At 34.6% G+C, this 23082-nt stretch overlaps 1 protein-coding gene across 1 annotated transcript in view; it reads right to left on the reverse strand.

The window, feature by feature from the left end:
- The window catches only part of TBC1D32 (TBC1 domain family member 32), a 171100-nt gene that overhangs the window by 3676 nt on the left and 144342 nt on the right, over positions 1 to 23082 (reverse strand). The window contains 5 exon segments of the mRNA XM_040965431.1: positions 1396 to 1584; positions 7617 to 7757; positions 14444 to 14620; positions 15356 to 15449; positions 17466 to 17535. Of these exon segments, the coding sequence (XP_040821365.1) occupies positions 1396 to 1584; positions 7617 to 7757; positions 14444 to 14620; positions 15356 to 15449; positions 17466 to 17535 (671 nt within the window).

A 23082-nucleotide genomic window follows, 5' to 3' on the forward strand; every position in this document is an offset into this window, starting at 1 on the left:
GGAATGGGTTCTGATCACCGAGGGTCAACAGAATGCTTTTTATCAAGGTGAGAAGGGTCATGTCAGTTCCATGCATTGCGATGATGTTATAGACAATTAGGTCTCAGGGACACAGGAAAACAAGGCAAGGCAGGTGAAAAATGTAGCTATGGACTTAGAAAACCCTGTCTATTCTGCTGTACTGTTTACACGCTTTCTTAACAAAAGAAAATAAAAAGCAGTAACAGAAGAGAGGTAAAATAGGGATACAAAAACTAAATAAAGGTCAGTTATTTTAATCTTGCTATGTGCCAGATAGCATTTTGAAAGTATTATATCATCTTATTTAATCCTCTCACAACCCCATGTGATATTTCTTATTTACCTCCAATTATACAGAGGAGGAAACTGAAGGACAAAGAGTTTTAGCAATGTGCCCAAGATTATATAATGAATGATTAAAATAAAATTTGAATCCATGTAGACTCAACTGATAGAGGGCAATACAGAATATATATTTGCAAAGTATGTTACACTGAATATTTTATTAATTCCTCAGAGGATGACTTATTTTTAATACTATGTACACTTCTGTCTTTTAAAGCTGCATATGTAACTATTTTTTTCAGTCTGATCTCCATTTCTCACTCTTTCAATATCTTCTGTTAATAGCTGTTTCAACAGTACTAGTAAGAAATTCCTCTTGCCAATTTATTGATTGGGCTGAAATTATCATATTTTTCATCATTATAAACTGATTTCACCATAATAATCAGGATTTGCTGAAATATTTTAAGCAATCTATTTTAAGAATTCACCACCTGACCTTCCCTGGAAAGTGATCTCCTGACCAAGAATTTCAGTGAAGTCTGCCCCTGCTGAACTTACAAATTAAAGCCAAAATTGTGACAATATAAGACCTTCAACAAAATTTCTTGAAGGACTACCCACTGTAACATTAGAGGGGAAATGAACAGGTTGGGGGAGGGAACTTGGCGGGGGGGGCAGGAAATCCCAGAGAGTACAGAACTGTCATAAACAAACAAACAAACAAACAAACAAACCTCATGATGGGGGACAAATACAGCAGATATTTTTAGAAAGAACAAACCTCTACACTAAAACAATAAATTCACTTTTATGGATGAAATAATATGTAGATGACATACATGAAGATGATATACATATATAAAACATACACATTATATAAAACACTCATTTCAGTCTCACTGTAGGTGTACAAGCTTCAGAAACACAGTGTAACTCTGCTTCCAGTTTATCATCTCTAAAACGGGATGTTAACAATGCCTCTCTTTTGGATTAGATGTGTTATCTAGAAAATGATCTCGTATTTAACCACCCCAAATTAGGTATTAATTACAATCTGAATATTTCCATAGATAGAAACACACTTACTTTTAGGAAAACTTGCAAATCTTGAGTCTGAGTATGCTGTAGAATGTCTTGTTGTAAATGTTTGAATATAGCTATACAGATATACACTTGATAATCAGGACCAAGAATAACACATGTAGTAATATAATGGCAGATTTCTATCCAATCTAAATAATTCCAAAAGCACTGACTTATCCATTGCAGACAAATCTAAAAAAAGAAAGAAAAGAATTACACTACTGCATTTGATACATATGACTTAAAAATTTAGTAGCCAATGACATACAAAGTCAATGAAAAGGTTACATTTAATTAAAAGATACTGTGCATAGAAATCTAATACACATACTTATCTTTTTGTGTGTATTAATGTTTGAAAAAATTTTGATGGCCACTGGATAGAGAACTTAAGAGTAACTGACCATGTGCCAATACACATATTATCTATTTCTGAAATCCATAATTTTTCATATTGTCTTGCTCTTACCAAAACTCCAGTCTGTTCTGCACAGACAACTGGTAAGAAACTATTTTAATTCAGACAGAACTTTTTCTTATCCTACCTATAATCACAGATGTATAATTATGCAGATGAGAGATTGCTAAATGCTACATTAATGCAAATGGACTCTTGCTGAATCATAAAATAACTTAAACCAAACAGAATTATGTAACATAAAAACTTGAAGCTAATGTAGAGAATAATTCAGAAAAGACTTCTAAGATGGAGCTTGTTTTTCCTCTTTGCTTAACTTATTTTTAATAATATTTAATTGTATTATAAAAGCAATGCATGTTCATGGTGGGAAACATAGAATAAATTTAAGGAAAAAGCCTAACAATGACGCAGAGATTATGAACTTTGCTAATGTTTAGACATACTAATATCATGGGTTAAATTAGAGCCCACCTTCCTGGATCACCTTTCCTGGCCCCAATAACTATGTTGAATCCTAACATACAGCAACTCAGAACATGACCTTAATTGGGAATGCCATGTTTACAACGGTAATCGATTTAGAATGATGTCACAGAATGTGCCCTAAAACAGCAATTTTTACGTATGTTTAAGGAGAAAAAGGAACAGAGGCAGACATGCAGAACTCCATGTGGAAGGTGAAATAATGGAGTGAGACATCTACAAATTAAGGAACAACTAACACTATTTTGGGGTCACAAAGGGGGAGTCACGAAGGAGTTTAGTGAACCTGGCATTGTCACCAATTTGATTTTGGATTTACAGTCTCCAGAAGAGTGAGAAAACAATTTTGTGTTGTTTCTAGCTATCTAATTCATGGTATTTTGCTATTTTGATCACAGGGAACTAATATACTGACATTAATTTTCAATTTATTATCTTTAAATTACCTTTCAGAAAATATTTTTTTTATTAAAAGTATCTTGCCTCTCCTATAATTTTGGGTGTGTGTGTGAAGGAAAGGAAATGGGTATGGTAGCTTACTTCAATTTGTCCTAGGTATAGAAGACAGAGGTTCACAAATTTTCCTGTCTTGTTCTATGTATATATTTTTAGGAATATTAAATAGGCGATGCAAGTTGTTTCTTATCCCCTGATTCAACTTTTTGGCATGGTGATTTGGAGTTTGCTGTAGGAAAGAACCACAAACTATGTAGGTTCAGCAACAAAAATACATTTCGTCACCATTCTAGAGATGTTTAAGATCCAGATAGATGTTGGGGGATTTCTGAATGCCCAACTTCTCCTTCTTCACATGCATCTTGCTCTGGGCAGCTCAGTATCTCTGTGCTCTAATTCACTATTCTTATGCAGTTATTTGGATTAGGGTTCAGCCTGATGACTTCTTTCTAATTTCATTATAACCTTGAAGCCCTACACAATCATAATCTGATACACTAGGAATTTAGGACTTCAAATGTCAATTCAGGGTATTACTAAAAGATTTATTTTTTACATGTTAGTCATATCAACTATTATTACCCCTTTCATTTAATACTTTACGGTGGGCTAGTGTTGTGCTATAACCAGTTACAATTTGCCATCTGTTATGTCAGTATTGCATGTGGGTATCAGTTTGTTTCCAACTGCTTCAGTTCCAATCCAGCTCCCTGTTAATGTGTCTGGGAAATCAGAAGAAGATGGCTTAAATTCTTGCGTCTCTTTTCCCATCTGGAAGGCATGGAAGAAGCTCCAGGCTCCTGGCTTTGGCCTGGCCCAGCCCAGCCCCAGCCTTTACAGCCCTTTGGTAAGTGAATCAGTAGATGAAGTCTTTTTCTATCTGCTCTGCTCTTTGTATTATTTGTCTTTCAAATACATTTTGAAAATTTTTAAACAAAGACACTATGAACATTTTTTCCCTCTCATCTTCTGGTCCTACTTCCTCATATTTAGTTGCTTGTATTATGTAAAATGTTTATGTGGTTTTAAATTGAAAGTAATAAGCTATATTGCCCAAACCTCCAACTTAATCATTTCTCATTAGCAATTATTTAAAAGCTACAGCATTTTCTTTTATGCCTTTAATATGAGCATACCTATGAATATATGTTTATATTTGTATTCCCAATTTATATAAATGGTAACCTACTGAACACATCCTTTCCACTGCTTCTCATTACACAAATCATTCTGTGTAACACGCTAAGTCTACAGACAGAAGTATTTCTCACTCCTTTTCACAAAGGCACAGTACTTTATGGTGGATAAGCTGCATTTTTTTTTAAAGCAAGTCCCACCTGTAGACATTTGTAAAAGTGTAAAAAATATATAAAACCAAAATATTTTCAAATTTTCCTTAGTGCATCTTTGGGATACATTTCTAGGAGTGAAATTCCTGGGTTGCAGGGTAAATACAGATGTAATTTTGGCAGAAATTGGCAAATTTTTCTTATAAATACGAAGAGACTGCAAAACATGGATAAAGAGAGGGTTAAAATTTCAAGCAAAACATTAACTCCTTAAACTATTTTGTGGAAGAAATGCTTCAGAATCTTGATCTGATTTACTTAAGGCTTCCAACGAGAACTCCACTCTCGCCTCCAACTGATCTGGATGTAACAGTTTGGGCACATATTGGGCAGGAAATCTGATCCACTTTCATTTTTCAGTCATAATTGTATGCATTTAACCTGCTGCGGTTTCATGGTGTTGGTTATTACACTTGCTTTTAATTGTTAGTCTTCTTCAATCAGGGTATGAACAAGTTTGGATTTTTACTCATAAATTGATGTGGGTGACGATGTTCTACCACCATGGACTTCATCTCATGGTCCTGTCCTCTTCTTGCAAACTGCTATTTCCGAGATGCTGTCAAGGCACCTCTGAGTTCACCACTTCCCTTCATTAGGCTTCCTTTCCCATAAAGATGACATTAGTGTTTGCTTCAACTTTAGCAGAATTTGTATTTCTCTCTCCAACAGGGCTTCTTTTAAGTTGGCACAGCTTATTAGCGTCTCAAACTAGATCCCATTCTGACATGTAATAAAAAGTTAATTTAAGTTTGTTTTGGTACAAATATGTATATATGTAGTTTTTTGGAAATCTGTATGTAGTTTTTCCTCCTAATACACATTCTCTAGGAAATTTTTGTAGAGCTCTTGTAGCCCCAAAAACAGATTATCGCATTTGTAAGTCAAAAGCACTGAGTGCTTACAATCAGTTAAAAAAAAAAAAATTACCAATAGCTAATGATACTGGATACAAAGTAAAATGCTAAATGTTTTTATGGCAGACCAGAACACCATACTTTGTGTAGTGTACAACTGCACTTTAACAGATTTAATTAGATTATAAAAAAGAAAATTACTTGCACAACAGGCATCAAAAGTTTATGCTAAAAGACAGTAAAGCATAACATTGAGACGTGAACAATTATATACAGTAAAATATTCTTATTATTATTCATAGTTAACTGACCTTTAAAGAATTACAAAAGCATTTGAAGTAAAAAAAAAAAAGATTAGCACAATTACTTGTGGATACTCAGTTAAGCCAAAATAAGTGAAATAAGTGTGAATTGTACATGATTGCTTTATGATTCAGAGACAATATTTAAAACAATTGTTTGACTGTATTGTATGTGTTTTCATCACTGAAAGAGTGAAGTAAAAACAAAAACACATTTCAGAATCAAAGTTGTTTTACATGAAGTCCTTATTATCCAAGGGATTTCAGTAAGTCAACCCAACTCTCTGATGTGTCTATGTCATACAATACAGGCTAAGAGATCCATAACGTTTTTAAATAGTATGATCGCAGCAAAGATGCTGTATTTCTGTGCCACTTCTAGGAAGACAGTATGTCACACACTCCAAGGTCTGAGAAGTGAGACAAATATGCATAGGCATTTCTCAGGGTATTTCTGCTCAAGGGGAAGTACTTCAGCAGGGTCAAAGCAGAATCGACTCCTAGTAGGAGATCCAGAAAGTTTTTCTTTGAGCAGACATTACGACATAAATACCTGACAAATAAAGACACTTCACAAGGAAGAAAAGGGTTCATTGTAAGTGGTGACAGCAGTACCAGAGAGGAAAATCCTGGGACTAGATTTAATGAATCTGACTCCAAAAAAGAAGCACCGTGAGCCTTAGCATCTTAATATTCATGCACATAATCTATTTTTTTCAAAAAGCACTGTGTCAGAAAACACACAAGGGTGCAATCGTTTTCTATAATCTTGCATTTGTAATGGCAAAAACCAGACAGGTTTTCTACATTTTATTGAAAGGATCATCTTGTTGGGCTACTTGCTTACACGGTGTTTTGCAATATCAATGATATGTGTTATGCGGACTCTAAGGAATTACTGAAGATGTATCATTAAAGACAGGTGGCACTGCTTTACTCAAGTAAGGAAACAAAATAGACCAAGGAAAATTTCTTAACAAAGGATAAGGTTAGACAAAAAGTTAATAAGATTATGCGATGTGGTTTTTCCATTACTAGTTTTAAAAGAAAGAATAACATTTAGACTTCAGTCTTCATTCCCATCTGAATTACTTTTAAAAAGCAATTCTACTCAGCAAATTTACATTTTTTACTGTTGAGCTTATTATTCATAAGCTGAATTTATTATTTTTACTCTAGTGATCTGAATATTTCATTTAGCAGCCTGGCAACAAATACTGCACTAATCATCCAATCCATAAATACCTAAAAATAAATAACTTTAAAAAGCAAAATTCTTAATTAGATGAAAATGAATAAGCTTTGGAACACAACATTGAATCAAATAATCACTTGGCCATATATGCCCATTTACTTAAATTTTGTTTTTGTATTTTATAATTAGCAATGAAATGGCATATAACATCAATAAAGCACATATGTTCTTAAGGCAAAAAAAAAAATGATTAGCTCCCCTAGTGAGTTACAAAAAAGTTATTTTTGTAGTTATTTGAGGCTCTGAATAAAGATTTAACTATAAACAGAGAGCAAGCTTTAAGTTCCAAAGTACTAATTTTAACCTGATTAAAACATACTGAATAAACAATTTACACCTAATATTAGCTAATTACAGGAAGGCAACATTTCTGGCACTTTTGCATATGACCACATTGACTGTTTACTGTGGAAACTTCAGTCCCTGCAAAAACACAGTAAGCTTTCCCAGTTCCAAACCACATCACCTAAGGACAAGGTGATTCCCCTGGGCCCTTTTGTTAGCTAAGACAGAATTATCTCCTGAATCAGAAACTCCATACTGCATTCCTCCCCTCTTACCTCGATGAATCATTACATCAGCTTTATTACTATTAATGTTAATCAATTATCAACACCGTAAAAAGTCAGAGACTTTGGGAAAGTTGATAGCCTAAACAGCAGACACTGCACTTGAAATGTATAAATACTAGGCATATACTATAAAACATATTTTTGTGTTTATAAAATTTTTTATTAAGCAGAAAAAAATTTTACGTATTTCACAAATAAAATTCTAAGACAAATACACTTTCCTCTTTTCCCTCCCTTTCCTCCTTCCTTCCTTCCTTCCCTCCTTCCTTCCTTTCTTCCTTCCTTCCTTCCTTCCACTTCCCCTTCAGTTTCTGCAGTAACATAAATTTAATTTATAATCTCAGGCTTAATGTACCATTAGCCATAGTGTTGAACAAGTGACTTGGAGAGAAAAGCCAGTTTAAAGGTTTAAATACATATACTTACTAATTTAAATATATTTTATATATTTGGTAGTAATGCAATTTTGTTCAAAAGCACTGATACCTATACCTGAGAGTTAAAGGCAATTTATCTGTGTGTGGCTTACCTGGGATGGTGCAAAACCAGACATGTGAAATGCTGAAAACACAAGTGGTACTTCAGCCTTCAGCAGCATTTCAATATAGTGAGTGCTGCAAAAATATACTGGGTGGATACCAGATTCTACAGTTTCAGTAGGTAGATACCTCTGCATAAGAAAGAAATCAAGAATTAAACGATTAATACACAGATAACTTAGTATGATCGAGCATCCATTCAACTAAATCTCTTTTACTCCCAGAATTGTGCTTCCAAATTAATTTGGTGGTATGATAAATTTCTGCAAGTATTATAATTAAATTATGGTAATTAAATGTAAATTAAAATCACAATGTTAAACACTGTATAAAGAAGAAAACTCATTAACACAGTATTACATACCTTTCCTAGATACAGTAATAAATACTTTGAAATGTGCATAATTTCAATCCTCATGGAATGTCGATAAAGAGAGTTACATGAAAAATAAATGTATGAGTGAGCTTATGAGAAATGGGTGCTTTATTGTTTAATACGAAATCATTTAAATATGCTTAATATTATTGGTTTTGGCCAAAAATTCACAATGCTAAAAAGCTGAAGCTTTGTTAATTATTGATATTTGTCTAATCTCTTTTTCTATCTTGATACAAACCAAGGTTTGAACCTGAATTTATAACAATCTAAAATGTGAACTCTGTATCTAATTCATCTTAAAACTATAAAAAGATGCATTATGCATTTCCATAAAAATTCTCATGCTGCTTTGTTTTTTTATTTCTTGTACTGGCATAAGTACACCTGCATGTAACTAATGCATAAATATACACATGCGTAGATTTATAAAGCTATGTTTTCAGCCATTATTCATAAATGTGATTATTTTCTTAATTTAGTTCTTAGGTACAATATATCATTGTGAATGATCAATGTTTTATTGTATATTATTTTAAACCCAACATTTAGGACAGAATTTGTTTTAAACAAAGAGTGATAAATGTAAAGATATATGTTTGTGTTCTATATTGCAAACAGTTAAACATAAATATAAATTAAGTATAAGACCTTAAAAAATATAAATTAAATGTAAGACTTTATGGGAAAGACCTGCAACTTTCTGCTACTACACAAACGGATCTAACACAGTTCAGTAAACCGTCTCTGAAAATGTACAGGCAAAATAGGTCATGCTTTATCACCAATACCGTAACTTGTACATCATGTAGAGAGGCGAATAGAAAACACTGAGAATTACTAAAAATTCTGATTCTGTAATTGTAGAAAACATAAATCACTCAGGAAAAATACACTTCAAATATGAATAATATTTAAGATCACATATAAGAAATGAAAGAAGCTTGACAATGGGTGGTAGCTCTTGTGACTTTCACAGATGCTCTGAAAATTGGTTACATGAGTGCCATGACATGCTTATGGTTATAAAATTAAAATCTAAATTTATATTTTAATTCTATTAGAATTAGAAAATATTTTCTGAGGAATAAGAGTTCTATGTGGCTACCCTATGGAATAATTGCCTCTAGACCATCATCACAGGAGATTTATATATGCATAAAACAATTTATTTTTTAATGCAAATTTATCAGTTTTTCTTTTTCTCAATTCCTGAGAGGAGTTAATTTATCAGTTTTAAATTAAGGTAAACATGTGGTATCTAATCTTTTGGGATTGGATCATTTCCCTTAGCATTATGGTTTCCATGTGGCCCATTTGGCCACAAAGAACTGCATTTTATTTTTTTTAATCGCTGAGTAGTTTGGCTTAATTTAAGATGAAATGATGTCAGTATGAAATATATCACCTGTAAAATGTAAAATGTAAAATTTTTTTAACATATTGGTTACCCAATACTATGTCCACTAATTCCATGACGTTGTGGATTGTTGCGGATGTTATGTTGGGGCTTTTGATTGGTTGGGATGACACTTTGCCGGCTCTACCTTCAGACCAGAGCTGGTCTCCACAAGAAGCCATTGAACTTTTCTGGACAATAAGATGCTGGACTCTATGCTTGGTATATGCTTGCAGTGAAAGAGCCTCCACTGAACTTGAACTGTGGCAATGCAGCAAGGAGGAAGAGTCCACCATGGGGGCAGGGTTTGGGGAAGGGTAGGAGGAATCCCAGTGTGTAAAAACTGTGTCACATAATGCAATGTAATAAAAATAAATAAATAAATAAAATTAAATTTAAAAAAAGTATAATTTTTAAAGTTTAAACATTGTATCATTGTACATATTTATAAACTACAACATATACTGTTGTACATGTGGGTGATATTTAAGTACAATTATATATATGTAAATTTATAATTAGGAAACACATACATATAGAAATGCACACACACACACACACACACACACACACACACACACACACACACACACATATATATAACATTCAACATTCCTATATAATTAAAACATCCAAAAACCTATCAGGGTTTTTTAAAGAGAGATGTGCAGAACATGACCTCTATTCACCATGCAAACAAGAGAAACCCTCTGTCAAAGAGGCATGTGTACTCTCATGTTTCCTGAAGCACTCTTCACAAAAGCCAAGAACCTGAAGCAACCCAAGTGTGTGCACTCTGATGAATGGATAAAGAAAATGTGACAATATACAGAACAATTACCACTGAGGGGAAGAAATATTGAAATCCTATCACGTACAATGACACAGATGGAAGTAGAAATCATTATTTAAAGTCAAATGAGCCAAGCACAGAAAGAGGAACATAAGCTCATGTGTAACTGGTGTCAAAATAATATGGTAACGTCATAGATATTAACAATATAATGGTGATTATCACAGGCTGGGGTGGGAAGGCATCTTGGAAGGTTGGGGTAAGAACTACAAAAGGGTGCTTGGTCTAGCTTTCTCACATGTTTTTACTAAGACAGAGGCCTGCATGGTTGTTATTTTCATTTTGATGACTGAGAGTAAGCATTCTAACACAGAAAAAAAGTCTTGATTTCCTTAATCTATCATTTTACTAATACTTCAATGTTAATCATTGAGAGAACTCTACTTCTTCAAAAAATTCCATACAGAATGACTGCTTCCTCATTTAAATTTTTCCAATAAATTAATAATTAAATATAATTTAATTTAATTAATATAGGTTTATGGTATAAATTATTTTAAAGGACAATTTTTTTCAAAATTATTTTCTTGTATAAGTAGTCAATTTATAGACGTATCAGAAACCTTCAAGTTAAATTTAATTATTTGCTGTAATTGACAACATTTTCAAAAATTTCTTAACTGATGATAACTGGCTAAGCAAAACATGATGTGTTCAAAACATATTTAAAAACACTTCACATAGGGAGAATCAAGATGGTGCAATAGGGTAAGGACATGTTTAAACAGACTGAGAAAAATTAGCCAGTGTGAAGTAAAGAGGCACATGGGAGGAAACAGGAGAGGACAGAAAAACAGCGGAGGGGCACCTGGAGACTGACAGTCACAGGAAAGCAGCGAAAACAATGGTGTGGTGTTGCAGTGACTGATACCCCAGCGGCATTCAGCGAGTGGTGAACCGAATCACACTGGTAGCCAGAACTACATCAGCAACCAGGAAAATAATATTAATTATGGCATCGTACGTGTCAAAATAAGTCCATGTGGCCCTTAGATCTAACAACCAATGGGTTCCTGCAAAATGAGCACCGCCAGCAACTTAGATATGTAGGACACCTGGTGTCTTCCTAATCCTGGGACTTGCTCCAACTGGAAGTGCGAGAAAGGTTGTACGGATAATGGTGCAACCTCAGCACAGTATCACAGGAGTGGCACTGGTGAGCCAGGAGCTGGAGCTGTGGAGACCATGTTGGAAATCTGACATAAGAACCCAGACATGGAACTTGCTGGAGGGAGTGGCACAAATGATTGCAAACAAAGAGCCGTGTACCAACTGCAATAAGTAAAATCGAACTGCAGACCTGTGGGTGACAGAGCTTAGAAACCAGCTCCTTTGGGAGGACACTGCTAACCAAAAGTACAATGACTAAGAGCAAAAGAAGAGACAAAGGCATAATGAATATTACTGAAGACTCCCCTGCAAAGGAGCAAAAGGCTTTGCCAACCTTAGAGTTCACTGAGAAAGACATCAAGAAAATAGGGGATCAGAATTCAAAACACTTGTTATAAAACTTTTGTCAACAATGAGAAGTACATAAAGCAGGCATTCAAGGAATTTAAGGAATATGTCACACTGGAAATGGATCAAATGAAAGCTGATATATCAGAAATGAATACAGTGGAGCAAATTAACAGTACAGTGGAGAGTCTCCAAAATAGAATGAAGGAGGCAGAAGAAAGAATCTCAAAATTAGAAGATATTTCCTGTCACCAGGGAGAAACAAAGTTAGAAGCATGGCTGGATGAGGCCCATAAAAATATTCAAGAACTGAAAGGCACTATGAAAATGCCAAATATAAGAGTGATAGGAGTCCCAGATGGTGCAGAAAGAGAAACAGGGTTTAAAAATATATTTAATGAAATAATCAGGGAAAATTTCCCTAATCTGGAGAAAGAATTGAAAACAGCATCCAGGAGTGGCACAGAACTCCCAGCAGGATTAACCAAAAGTGATCTTCACCACAACATATAATCATCAAGCTCTCTTCATAAGGAAAAGGAACATAAGGAAAAGATCGTTAAATATGCATGTGAAAAACATCAACTGACATATAAAGTAATGACAATTAAATTCACAGGAGATGTCTCACAGAAAACTCTATAGGCCAGAAGAGAATGGAGCAACATATTGCAGATTCTAAAAGCAAAAAAAAATTGTCAGCCCAGGATAACATACCCAGCAAAACTTTCCTTTGTGTTTGAACATGAAATAAAATTCTTTCACAGTAAAGAAAAGTTAAAAAAAGATGCCTCTTCCAAACCTGCCCTACAAACGATACTTCAAGATGTTCTCTTGACAGAGAAGAGGAATAGCACCTACCAAAACTAAAGGCAAATGCAAAGAACATCCCAGTAAAATAACAACAGAAGACTAAATCAATGAACAACTCATTGTTAAAATGACAAGACCAAATTACCACCCATTCATATTAATCCTGAATGTAAATGGCTTAAACTTATCAATCAAATGTCATAGATTAGTAGACTGGATTAAAAAACAAAATCCATCTATTTGTTGTGTACAGGAGACACATATCACCAATAAAGATCAATGGAAACTGTATCATGAATTTTTATTTGTTTTGGTTGGTTTCATCTCTTCAAAACACTTTCTTCTGATTAAATTCTTCAATAATTTGTAGATCACATAATAGCATCATTTTCTTCAAGAAAGTTTTTATTTTCATTTTCATTTCTTCAACAACACATCAGTCATTCAGTAGCATGTTGCTTAACTTCATGTTGTTAATTTCTCTTTTTTTTCTTTCTGTTGCTGATTTTGTATGGTGGCTTTTCATTTAAGGGGATGTATAGTAACTGTGTAATGGAGACTATCATAGCCAGATGTGAGGATACAATGCAATATGCATCTCTACTTCCAAAGATGGACTTCCAATGAAACTGTTTACTCTATCTTGACAATAGAATGCTAGACTCTGCCATTTTCCATGCCCGTAGTGATAGGCATATGACTGTGTATGAAGAACTATACTATCGTAATGATAGGGGAATGACTGATGTATTTTTCAGAGAAGAATTTTACACAGTCGAGCACAATTTAAATGGATAAAGTTATTCAAATTCTGGTTACAGGAAGAAAATATGTTCCAGTGATTGGTTGAAAAACTAGCACAAACTCGTCTTCCATTTGTTGCTTCCTGTTTGTATGAACAGAATTCACCAGGAAATCTTACTCAGGAATTGCATATAATTACTTCAAAGATGAAATCTTAAAATATCAATATTGAATACATCTTGTGATGTCCTGGGTTCACCTTTTTTAGCATAAGCATGAGTACATATGTACAGCAAAACACAAGTATACAGTAAGTAGCACTTAACAGGCATTTCTGTCTAACTCCTCATAAACACTAGCTGATCCTCAAGGTGTCACACGATTTCAGCGCAACATAGTATACAGCATAGGCAATTTCCATTAGCTGCAGTTCTTACTAACACATAAAAACAACAAATAAACAGAAACACTGTTGTTAATTAATATACTTTTAAGACAACCTCTCAGATCTCATAGGAGTAGCAAAAATGTTTAAAATAAAATATCAACCAAGATGTCTATCAATCCATAACTGAGTTAAGGAAATATGCTGTGTATGGAATAGTTCTCTGCCATAAAAAAGAATGAATCCTGTCTGCATAAAATGGATACAATTGAAGCCATGATGCTTAAGGAAATAAGCCAGCCCCCCGAAGGCAGAGATCACAGATCATAATAAAAACTAAGTACATATTTACAAAATGCACATAAAGTTCTTTCCACTACAAAATAGCTATAATTTCTACTGAATAAGTTATTTTCTTATAATTCAGTCAGCAAAAATTCTTTATAATAGAGTAACAACAAAAAATTGAAAAGTTCCCCTTCTACATTTCATTAACTTACCAAATGACAAGTTTGTACTATAACATTTTAAAAACTTTTATCTCATTATATTATTTCATGAAAATGTTTTCATAATTACTAATCTTTCATTCAGTTATTATTAGGTAAGACATCAAGTATTTGAGAAAATGTCAAATCTATACTTTCAAATATAACTAGTTGAAGAAGCATTCGGGTAAAAAAGTAAATATGAATTATTACAGAGCTCTCTGCAAATAATAGGTCCAATGAACCTAAATATGCTCCTTAAAATTCTAAACCCTCAATTAAAACAAACTAAAAGCCTTACAGAAACATGGAGTCTTGGCAACCAAAGGAAAGCCGATGTCAGAACTCTGGAAAACTGCTGAAGAAACTGAACTGTTTTCTCTTTGTCACCCAGCATTATCATGAAGAGAGAAGACACAAACCAATCATGGCCAGCGTAACTCCCTTGCAGGCAGACTGAACCTTGTAGTTAAGGAGGCTTTGTAATATTTCATCTTACTAGAACAAATACAAGAGCTTCACAGTTCTATATTTCTAAAATTTCCATCATTACCAGATCTTCAACCATTGACAAATATTATAATCAAATTGAACCTTACTAATAAAAAGAATATTCTTTATAACCTGTATTTTAATAGACTATTTGCTAACAGAGGGAATTTATGTCAATACTAATAAGAGAAAGCACTCCCTGCTTTGTGAAAATTCAATTGTTCAAATAATAAACAACTAACAACTAACTTTAGCTGAGTTTATCTGCTAAGTCACTACCATAACTAAGCATACATTCCAAACATTTTTAGAATTTGGTAATCCAAATGGTTTTTACACATTTTATTTCTTTAGGGCAAACCCCATTCTAAAATGATAAACAAGCAAATTAAGCAATAAATATATATGCTATATGAAAACAAGCAGCAGTTTGATTCTTCTTCTAGATCGAAGACATCAATATCTAAAATGCTCTTAAACATGTCTGAAAACACATTCTAATGACTTTACGTATTCACCTGAGTCTGAAATGAATGATTATGACTCAATTTAGCAAGCCACATATTTAAATAAAGCACTATAAAGATATAACAAGTCACTAATAGAGTTAACTATTACTATACTAGAAATGTGATAAGATATCCCAATACAAAACATTTATGAAGCTCAACTATTATAAATCCACTCAAAAAAGGATATGAAGAGGGGAGTTTGCAGGAACTTGCTGCTGTTTCAGGAATTTCTCACTGTGTTTTAACACCCAAGCGAGATCATTTTCTGCACCATCTTTTAACAGGTTGAGGAACTTGCCATACCTACATTAATAAACCATAAAACATAGTTAAACAGGTCCTGCACTGATCATTGGAATTTTTTTTGAAAGATTTATTTGAAAAACTAATGGGGAGAGAGAGACAAAAGGAAATGGGTGGGAAGGGGAAGTAGAGAGAGAAGAAAGGAGAAAGGGAGAGGGAAGTAGAGAGCCTTCGATTTGCTGGTTTTACATTTAAACAGCCACAAAAGTCAGCTCTTGGCCAGGTCGAAGTGACAAGCTGGGCACTCTATCCTGTTCTCCATGGAGGATGTGGCAGAGGCTCAAGACTCAGTCATCTTTCACTGTCTTCCAAAGTGTACTAACAGAGAGCTGGGTCAGAAGCACAGCAGGCACAGGAGTGAAGCAGACATCTGGAAGTGGGAGGTGTTTGCAACACAGTGCCTGTCGCCCGAACGCTCATTTTTTTTTTTAATAAAAGGGAATTACTCTTAAGAACTCAAAGTTTTAGGTTTTAAAATATATAGCTTTAGTTTGACCATGTTAAGTATCATACTGTCAAAATGTTACAGTTAATTAAAATACCTGGCTTATCCAGGGAAGTACTTGGTAAATTGTTCATCGTGAGAGAGGGGTCACTACTGTGACTTAGTGAACAAAGGCCAAGAGTTCAGATAAGGCAGAGTACTACATAATAATAACATCTTGAAAATACCCCATTGTTTGTAAGGCTGAAAAAATTATTTATAATGATCTGAACCAAACTGCTTTGCAAAATTCCCTTATATTTTCATGTACACTGAATGCAACTATGCATAAAACTTACTAAAATTGGTTCATCATATTTGAAAATCTTTGCTTCTGGTTACATTTCTTGTGGTATTTTATGAAGAACCAAACAAAAACAGTCTGTATTTGCAACAGTCAAAATCACTCTACACACAAATATTTCATCATAATCCTGTTTATTTATTTTAAATATATATTAGGGGCTGGTATTGTGGTGCTGGATGTTTAACTGACACTGAAAACACAAGCATTCATATCACAGTGCCAGTTCAAGTCGCAGCTGCTCTGTTTCCAATCCAGTTCCTAGCTAGTGCATCTTAAAAAGCTCAGTCTTTTAATACTTCCCATAGGCATCTTTTTTATACTTGATTATGAAAATGGCTGCATAAGCAAAATAGGACTCTGAAGACTTCATTAAACAAGAGGGATGTTCCAAGAAGTCAATCCTTAACTGCCAAGAGTTTGTCATTTAGCTTGTCCAGTTATTCTGAAAATTATGAGTTCTAACAACTCTAAATATAAAAATTTTTGCTTCTTCGTTTTAACATCTGCATATAACCTTAAGGTACTTTTGTACTCAACAGTATACTTGACAATTAGATCTAATCATATTTTAGAAAATGGTATGATTGTGCTACTGATGTTATGATTTCTAAAATGCTATTTTTGGGAAAAATGATAGTCATAGAGGCTTAAACAGATTGTAATTAGTCTCTGGAATAACAATGAACTGTAACTGATTTAACTGCAGAGAAATTTAATCATGTGCCAATATCCTAAAAAGTTATTACTTTCTGGATGATAAACTCTGAGTCTGAAGTATACAAAATAGTGCTTGTTAAATTACATATTGTTAAGAATATATAAGGCTGGGCCCGGCACGGTGGCACAGTGGTTAAGGTCCTCACCTTGCACACCCGGGATCCCATATGGGCGCCGGTTCTAATCCCAGCAGCCCCACTTCCCTTCCAGCTCCCTGCCTGTGGCCCGGGAAAGCAGTCGAGGACCGCCCAAAGCTTTGGGACCCTGCACCTGTGTGGGAGACCTGGAAGAGGCTCCTGGCTTTGGATTGGCATAGCATCGGCCCGTTGTTGCACTCACTTGGGGAGTGAATCATCGGACGGAAGATCTTCCTCTCTGTCTCTCCTCTCTGTATATCTGCCTTTCCAATAAAAAAATAATAAAAATAAAATCTTTTAAAAAAAGAATATATAAGGCAGATAAAACAAATTCTAGAAATCCACAAGAGAGCTCTTGCATCATAACATACCTGACAGTCATTTTAATGCCCAGCTGCTGTACAGATGAAAGATTCTCGCTCTTCACAATTACATCAGCAACTAAAAAATAGGAAAGCATCATAAAATTAGGAAAAGTCTGATAATAATGAAATTCTAATTGAAAAGTGGTGAAAGCATTATTTTTACATTTTAATCCATATTTTGAAAACACTGATTAATTTACTCTTTTAAGAGCTATCGATCATATTTTCAAAGAAGCCACTGGGAAACTTTTTTGCAAATAACTTTTCTCTTAGGATAAGCATTTAAGAACATTAAATATAAATCTATTTTGCTTAGTTGTAAGTAAATAAGCATCAAAAAAAGACAAAAAAACTTACATAAAAATTTATCTAGAAATACTGCATTGTACTCATGCAATGCATAGTGATTTTTATCACAAACATATCTATGGGCATGGTGGTTCCTTTTTCCTGGCAGTCATATTTAAATCTTTGAAAAGCTGGTGTCACACCTTTATTTTATGAAAACACACAAGGGTAAGTGCACGAGCATCCTCTTGCAGGATAGATTATCGTGGTGAAGCAGGAGTCGGTGGTCATTTACCACAGGTGAAAACAGGGATCTAGAGTATCAAGGACCTTAGGAAAAGCTGTAAAAAGCTTACAGTTCCTGTAAACATGGGGAGCCAAGCTAACATTCAAAAGCATCATCAGACAGCCTAGGGTCCACCTAAAATTTCCAATTTTTGGCTGAAGAAGCATGCGCGTGCACACACACACACAGAGAGAGAGAGAGAGAGAGAGAATGATACTAAGGGGCATAAACCACAGTCACCAGTGGTACAGGTGATGAGAAGCAATGTTTTCTGACTCTTGCTTCATGAACCAATTCTTTGCATCAGTTCATACTGATATAGCCTACACTATCAGTATAATCTATTTCACTTGTGGATTTATTCATTCTTTAAAATGGATCTTTTTTGAGATAATCAGTATGGAACACTCTGCAAGAAGCTGTGGGGGATGAAAGGTAAATCATATATCATACTAAAAGAACTTTCCATGTAACGTCAGATAAGCCACATATACAGATAACTCTGATAGAAGCAATTCAGAAGCTCTAAGTGGGATGAGGATGGCACAGATACAGTGCTATGCACATTCAGAAGAGGAAGAGATTATTCCCAGCCAGGTAGGAAGAAGTACCATTTCAGTTGAACTTCAAATCTTAAGAGTTAGGGAAGAATTAAACATCGCTGTTATCAAACATCTACTCTTTAGACTGCCAACAATTAATCTTTCAGTATTCCTAGTGTTCTGGTAAATAACTCATCCTGATTTGCCCAGAGTTCCATGATTTTGGCATAGAAAATCCCATTTCCCAGAAAGGCTCCACAGCTCAGGGACATCATCGAGGACAGACACATTACACAAAGTGTAATTTGGTTAAAGAAAAATAAAGCAAGATTAGGTGTTTGGTGTAGGAGTTCAGTCCTGCTTAGGAAACACACATTCCATGTCTTGGTGCCTGCTTTAAATCCAAACTACTCTGCTTCTGTGCCAGCACTCTGTTGATTTGCAATTTTGGAGGCAACACGCGATGGCTGAGCACAGTGGTCCCAGACTTTCATGTAGGAGATCCAGATTTAGCATGTGGCTACTGGCTTCATCCTAACCCAGCGCCAATTATTGCAGGCATTTGAGGAGTCTCTCTCTCTCTCTCTTTCGATATGTATCTTTTTAAGTGCCTTTCAAATAAAGTCAAAAACAAAAATTTAAGAATCATTTTTAAAAGTTAAAAACTTAAAAAAACACTCGGTTAGCTCCTTAATAAACTATATCTAAATCATATTTATTTATGTTCAAATGCAATATTGTTATATTTTGCCTTAAAGGGCAACAGTTAAGCTACAGTTTACCTCGTTATTTATCTTTCTTATTTTGTGAATAAATATATCTTATACCCTCACAGGACAGTTCTGCACTTCTGCTAAAAAGATCCTCACCCTGAAGCTATTAGTTAATGACTAAGAGGAGCTCTTCAACACCTCCATATTTTTCATCCAGAGTGGGATGGACTTTTTTCAGTCTTACTAATCAGGAGGCTATATGCTGACTTAAGTTCTCAGAAAGGAACAAATCCATCATGTAGAAAAAACAGAGAGAGAGAGAGAGATTGCTAAGGAGACTTTTAGCCCATTTATGAGCTGTTTATTTTTGCCTCTTACTGGACAGACAAAAGCTAATTTCATTTGATTCTATCACTTGAAATCAGAAATACAAATATCATAACCATCCTCATTGTCACAGAATTATGGTCAATTTGTAAAGCTGTCAGTCATCTATATAACAACCAGAAGCTGAAGTTTTTAATTTTATCAATAATTTTTAAATGTAGCCATAGGCTAAACATATATTTAAAGATATCCACTATAGTATCAGTCAGGTATGCTTTTATTCACTAACAAGTTCTTAAAATATGTGAATATGACCCTGATGTGTCTATATTTCATGTTGAGTAACATTTCAATCTTTCAAGTTCAAATAATATGAAATTTTAGCATTATATGATTGGTGACATTGTGGAATTAGCAAAATTGGAAGTCTTAATAGAACAGAATTAAAATTCTGACACTATATCTCTATCTCTGGAACAGACTTCCTTTCAACTAAATTATGATATAGGACCACAATGTGGTTTTCATAAATCATTGATAGAATATTCTTAGAATACAAAAATAATACTTAGAATTCTAGTACATGAAGGATTGGATGATCAAGTATGAGAAATATAGTATTATCTTCATTAATAACTAGATCTGTGTGCTGGTTTTAATACTAGTGGTTCTTTTGTGGAAAGTATACTACAGGGAGCTATCTTAACAGCAAAGAAGCACTCATACTAAATGGAGGAGGGTATGAAGAACGTGCATTCCCAACATCATGTGTTTTATGGGTCAGAGTAGCTTCTGTTAGGATGCAACAGTGAGAAGCAGACTAGGTTGAAGCAGCAAAGTGAGGAGAGTTGCTCAAAGGCTCTATGTCACCGAATGTTACACAAGGAGCAGAGACGCTTTCTGCTCTTTTCTCAGAAGAAACCAACTCCTGCTGTTCAGCCCCAGATGAGCTCTTTAACTTTTAGAAAATGGTTAGACCCTGAAGGGTATTTATAAAACTCCAAAGAAATTTATGACTATATTCTCAGAGTAAGAATTTACTTCCATACATTTTAACAAACAATAACAAACCAATATGCAAGTGCATCAAAAATCTCTGAAGGACTTTGTTAAAGAAGGACTCTATCCTAACTCAGTTAATCAGATTGGCTGATTAAGCGTGAATGCCTAGTAACTTATGTCTTTGAATTATTATTCAATGTACTTGCTTTTTAAAATCTTTAAATACTTGTTTATTTTTATTAGAAAGACAGATTCACAGAGAGAAGGAGAGACAGAGAGAAAGATCTTTTGTCCACTGGTTCACTTGTCAAATGGCCGCAACAGCTAGAGCTGAGCCAATCTGAAGCCAGAAGCCAGGAGCTTCTTCCAGGTCTTCCATGTGGGTAGAGTCCCAAGACCCTGGGCCATTCTCTACTGCTTTCCCTGGCCACAGTAGCAAGCTGAATGGGCAGTGAAGCAGATGAGACAAGAACAGTACCCATTTGGGATCCTAGTGGATGCAAGGCCCCTTGCCAGTGTACGTATATAATAAACTTGAGATTCACACTAAAGAAATAAAAGTAAAATCCAAATTCAGGTATAACTGGACAGTGATACTCCATTACATAAATTTCACTCTAATGAAGGGTCTAGCTAAACTCTCAATTTTTTCACATAAAAAATATGGAGCTACCAAGAATTCAAATACAAATATCAAACATTCATTTTTTAAAATGGGGAATAGATGGCAATAATTTTAGTATGAGTAAAATCTGGTAAAAAATAAAACTGGACAAAATAAAGTTTGCTAAACAGAAATGAAGATCAGAAAAACATGTCACTGTGATGTCACACAGGTAGTAGAAAAACTTGTATGTGATGTACACTATAACAACTTGGAAATTGATATTGAAGCATAAAAGTTTAATGAAACTTTTCATATGCAACATGGACTGTATGGAATTTATGAAGCAGGAATTAAAATCTTAGGAAATAAAACAATAGGGCAAATGAATAACAAAAAAAAAGCAAAAAGATACAGATGTTCTGGGCCTGGCACAGTAGCCTAACAGCTAAAATCCTTGCCTTGAACATGTCCAGGATCCCATATGGGCACTGGTTCTAATCCTGGCAGCTCCACTTCCCATCCAGCTCCCTGCTTGTGGCCTGGGAAAACAATCAGGGATGGCCCAAAGCCTTGGGACCCTGCACCCATGTGGGAGAGCTGGAGGAAGTTCCTGGCTCCTGGCTCCGGATCAGCACAGCACCAGCCATTGTGCTCACTTGGGGAGTGAATCATCTGATGGAAGATCTTCCTCTCTATCTCTCTTCCTCTCTCAATATCTGACTTTATAATTAAAATAAATAAATCTTTTTTAAAGAGATACAGATGTTCTCAGGGGATTCTGATCAATCTATCTATTATCTATCTTGTAACCTACTCACAGATGTGAGATACATACGGGGGTTTAATAAACACTGAGCAAATGTGAAAAATGAAAAGTAACAAAGTTTTACATATCAATAAGTAGAGAAATAGATACACACACTGAAAGCAAAAAACTAAGTAGAAAATACATAACCCCACTCCCTGAAGTCAATGTAGAAAACCTAATGTCACAAACTGTTTTAAAAGGAGCAAAAATGACACGCCTCACATCATATAGGTCCCACTATACAATACTTAACTCCATCCAAAATAGAATATGAAATTATTCTAAAGAGCCCATCATATTCAATATAAACAATAATCTCAGAATAAATAAGTTGGCAACATTTACTGAATATGAACTGAAATCACTCACTCTGGTAGATCTATTCTGCCAGCTTTTGGCTCATCATGTGGGAAAAAAACCAAATTTCCAGAAGAAATAAAGCATTTCTCCGCTGTAGGACCAATCTATGGCTGGAGAAGCACTTACTACTTGGCTTCTTATTAATTTTCTGGAAGCCCTATTTTGTCATAAAGTCAGAGAACAGTTATCACCACCCCCCAAAAAAAATCAACAGCTAGAAAATTCCCTTCTGCCTCTTCCTTCCCTAATGTCACTGGCTGTATTCACATACTATATTCAATTCTCATTGTCTTAAGATTCAACAGTATTCGACCAAAAATACTGGAAGAATCTCAGGCTTCTAACTGGTCCTTTCAATATTATTTGGAATGAGACATTATTTCTTCCGGGTCTTTATAATGCAATTACCCTTCATTGGAAGGCTCTTCCTCTTTCCTGCTTCTTTCAGGACTAATGGCATTGGAGGCAACCCACTTATGGATCTTCCTGTTCTATTACTGCTTCCTCTTACTCACCATGATGTCACCATCAACATCCACAGGACACTTGTGGCACTTACTGATAATAATTCAAACAGCACACTTCAAGGTGATAGCATATTGTCTCCATGAAGCAGTTAGCTGAAAATATCAGTTTCCCTTCATTTCCTAATGTCATATTTTAGTATAGACATTCTCCTTCAGTTTATAC

The sequence above is a fragment of the Ochotona curzoniae genome, unplaced genomic scaffold, assembly GCF_017591425.1.
Source record: "Ochotona curzoniae isolate NIBS_2020 unplaced genomic scaffold, NIBS_Ocur_1.0 scaffold_3890, whole genome shotgun sequence".
Classification (NCBI taxonomy): domain Eukaryota; kingdom Metazoa; phylum Chordata; class Mammalia; order Lagomorpha; family Ochotonidae; genus Ochotona; species Ochotona curzoniae.